The 3,996-nt window shown below is 46.3% G+C and overlaps 1 protein-coding gene across 1 annotated transcript in view; it reads left to right on the top strand.

Moving 5' to 3' along the window:
- LOC110298448 (cytochrome P450 2B9-like) overlaps positions 1–3,996 on the top strand; it is a 41,352-nt gene that overhangs the window by 20,813 nt on the left and 16,543 nt on the right. Inside the window, exons 2-4 of the mRNA XM_021167702.1 lie at positions 1,617–1,779; positions 1,915–2,064; positions 2,683–2,843. Coding sequence (XP_021023361.1) covers positions 1,617–1,779; positions 1,915–2,064; positions 2,683–2,843 — 474 coding nt within the window. The remainder of the gene's footprint in view (positions 1–1,616; positions 1,780–1,914; positions 2,065–2,682; positions 2,844–3,996) is intronic.

The raw sequence follows: 3,996 nt of genomic DNA on the forward strand, positions 1-3,996 counted from the left end.
CTGCAGTGGAGGCGGGACAATCTCCTCAGATTCGGTTTGCCGCTCTAAAAGTAATTATGCTGTGTTATGCCGTGGGGTGCGAGGGTAAGCACTGCACAGAGGATAGCTTGCTGTTGGCATCCTGTGGAAGGCACGTCTGATTGCATGAAGGTTCAGTGTCCTAGTTCCCTTCCCCCAGGAAAAACGACAGGGGAGCTGGCCAAGACCTCTGTGGGTGATGAGCCCAGGGATGGTTTTGTGTAGGGCTCCTATGCTTGCACACTGGGGATCAGACCTCTACCTTCACCCATGAGGCTTGCTTGCAGCAATTAAGATCTGGCCATAGATTAATCAACATCCTGGCCTTTTGATGCACCTGCCACAAGCAAAACACAATCTCCCCAGGTGTGGCTTGGCATTATAGAGAGGTAGTCAGTGATAAGACTCCCTGGGCATGTCACCAACCTAAGACAGGGATCAAACCAATGCTGTTTGTCTCCCAAGGACGGGTAAGGGACATTGCTGCAGGGGGCAATCTAAAACAGACATTCTCTCTGCCAAAAAAGAAAAAAGGGGGGAATGTGGGGAGCAGGTGTGGCAGCAGTCCCAAGAAGGTGCCAGGGACTGCAGCTAAGTCTTATGACTTGCACCTTACTTCCTCATACATATATAAGCCACAACCATCGTGAGAGCTGCGCAGGTGTACCAGGATACCGGTAAATCCATTCTGATGGAGATATGCCCCTGCTGCCTTGATTAGCTGAAGCTGCGTGCCTGGTGAGGTGGCATGGCCTGCTGTGCGTGGATGAGAACTGAGAGTATTTAAGAGTGAGAGGCTCGAGGCGAGATATAAACAAGAAGAAACAGGACTGAATAAACTGCTGTTAGAAGGACTAGTGGTCGTGTTGTTCTTGCTGGTCGAGAGCAGACGTGACAACTGGAAGGTTTTGATATTCCAGGAACCAATTCCCTGGATATGCCCAGAAATGATTGTACTGCCAGGGAGAGTCTCAATGGTCTGTACTACAGATGTGAATGACAGTCAGCACCATGCCCAGAGGTCATCCATTTCCCATTTCCATTACCCAGTGAATGGGAATGGGTCGTTTGTTTTGCCTACATATTGTCAGAGGCTTTGATCAGGTTGAAGCTGGGCCACAGGAAGGATGGTTCTTAGATGAGGTACCAGGGACATCTGGCCAGATTGAAGGACATTGGCATGGATGCAATACACACACACACACACACACACACACACACACACACACACACACACACGTACATATATATGTGTGTGTAGTGTGTTGAGAGAGAGGGCCTTAGGAATCCAGGCTGGCCTCCAACTGGATATGTTGCCAAGTATGTTTACTGGTTCTCCTTCCCCAGTGCCAGGATTATAGGCATGTGTTGTCCTTGCTCCCCTACTCTACAGCACTGGTGCACTGATTAGGACATTTTATCAATCATTACAGACTCAGTGATGCAATAACCCTTCAAATCTTAGGTCCTCAGATGGGTAAGGGTGGCCAGGGGAGGAGGGGCTATTTACCAATCTGTTAGTAAGTTTTTTTTTTTAACAGTTTGACAAGAACTTTTGTGCAGGTTAATTACAACTCTGTTACACTTATGCTTGGCAGCTTCAAGAAAAACATGGAGATGTGTTCACAGTGCACTTGGGACCGAGGCCCGTGGTTGTGTTGTGTGGGACACAGACGATAAGGGAGGCTCTGGTGGACCACGCTGAGGCTTTTTCTGGCCGGGGGACCATTGCTGCAGTTCAGCTCGTTATGCAGGACTATGGTGAGATATTGGAGAGGGTAGAGTGGACGATGTGACCCAGGAAACTGAGCTTGAAAGGTGAGGCTCAAGCTCTGGGGAATGACTGAGGATTCTCTGAACTTCACCTACCCACCTATGTTCCTCCATCCTTCTTAGGTATATTTTCTTCCAGTGGGGAACGCTGGAAGACCCTTCGGCAATTCTCTCTGGCCACCATGAAAGAGTTTGGGATGGGAAAGCGGAGTGTGGAGGAGAGGATAAAGGAGGAGGCCCAATGTTTGGTGGAGGAACTGAAGAAATACCAGGGTGAGTCTCAGAGCAAGGGTCCAATTCTTTTTGACCAATGGCAGCCCTCTAACTACCAGGGTCTATTACTCTATCTGGAGTACAAAGGCAGCCAGCAGCAGGTCCTGATGGCTTCTGTAACACCAGAGCCTAGAAGTCTGAGAAGTGATGGAGGAAGATTGGCAGATGGGAGTGGACTGTGCAGGGCTTGTGAATCCACACAGGCAATCCCTGAACCTTTCTTTTTCCTTTCATGACACTAGGTGTTAAATATCAGTTCAGACTCAGAATGGTGACCAGGGAGAAGGTGCAGTATGGATACTATCTACACACATTCTACCTCTGAGTCCCAGAATCCTCATCCCAGTTGTGATTAGTTTAATTCCACTATTGAAGTTAGCCTCCCTGCCTGTGTGTATGAATATCATCACATCTTTTTTTATACCACTAAGGGAAATTAAATAAAATGGTACATGCATCACTGAGCATAGGGGCTTGCCCATGATATGTGCCAATGTGGTAGCAAGTGTTTCTATTCTTTGAGAAGTGAAATGGGCAGCCTCACAGAGGTGAGGCTGATGCCAAATCTTCTCCTTGTCTTTGACTCCATGTCTCCTATTCTGCCTCCTTATCCTCTAGGAGCCCCCCTGGATCCCACCTTTTTGTTCCAGTGCATCACAGCCAACATCATCTGCTCCATTGTCTTTGGAGAGCGCTTTGACTACACAGATGAACAGTTCCTGCATCTGCTGAATCTGATGTGTCAGATATATTCACTCTTAAGCTCATTCTCCTGCCAGGTAAGTGCTTGGAAATAGAGGAGCACCCATGGCATTGTTATGAAGAAGCTGATTTGTGGGTGAAAGAGGGAGTGTTTTAGGGCTGGAACAAAGGCATGGACATCATAGAGCGACAAGGAGGCTGCAACCTGAGGCAGGGAGGGAGTGATGGTGAGCAAGATGGAGAGACCTGAATGTGGAAATACAGAGCCATACACATACATATGCAATGATAAAGTGGTTGATGTGGGTATAGTCAGACAGTGGAAGACTTGATTTTCATGCATGAGTCCTGCCTCTTTATATCCTGGGTAAGGTAGTATACGACATGGGCAGTTCCAGCACATGGAGGTAGGGAGATGAGAAATTCACAGTGATCCTTGGCAAGTCTTGCTTGCATGAGACCCTGTGCACATAAACAAAAAACCCTGAAATTAGAATAAACAAAGACAACTAAGCAAAGCAGAATGTGAGAGAGCAGAGGAATGGAAATGGGAGATACAGAGAATGAAAGACAAAGATTAGAGTTAGATTCAGAAGTTCAAAAGCATACACATGTTGTGTATAATGTACATATATGATGAGAGAGAGAGAGAGAGAGAGAGAGAGAGAGAGAATATGCCTTGTGTGTTTTTTTTTTTCATCAAATTTGTGGGCCTAGTGTTAGGGATGGTGGTTCCTTGGAGTTAATACAGGACACACTCAGACCCCAAGCTCTTGGCACAAATGAGATTTATCCCCCTGGAGAAACAAGTAGGAGGTGAGGCTTCAAAGGCAAAAAAAGCATCAGCAAGGAGGTCTTTTTGCAGGCTGGCATTTTTAAAGGGGAATGTTGGAGTCTGTCTAGGGTGAGTTCTTAAATCCTGACTGAACGTTACCCAAATAATGAATTTTGATTGTTGGACCTTGGTGTTTTGTGTCAGGAATGAGTCAGTGGCCAAATGAGGGCATGGACCTTATGAACTGGTTGTAGAAATACAATCTAATGGTTTAGCAAGGGGAGAAGGGTCAAAGACAAATCTTACTGATATCATGTCTGCCATGCTTGCCATCCTTGGGCCTGCCAGAGCTCGTTTTTTTTTCTTTTCTTTTCTTTTCTTTTCTTTTCTTTTCTTTTCTTTTCTTTTCTTTTCTTTTCTTTTCTTTTCTTTTCTCTTTCTCTTTCTCCCCTTCC

Source organism: Mus caroli, chromosome 7 (assembly GCF_900094665.2).
Source record: "Mus caroli chromosome 7, CAROLI_EIJ_v1.1, whole genome shotgun sequence".
In the NCBI taxonomy this organism is placed as follows: Eukaryota; Metazoa; Chordata; class Mammalia; order Rodentia; family Muridae; genus Mus; species Mus caroli.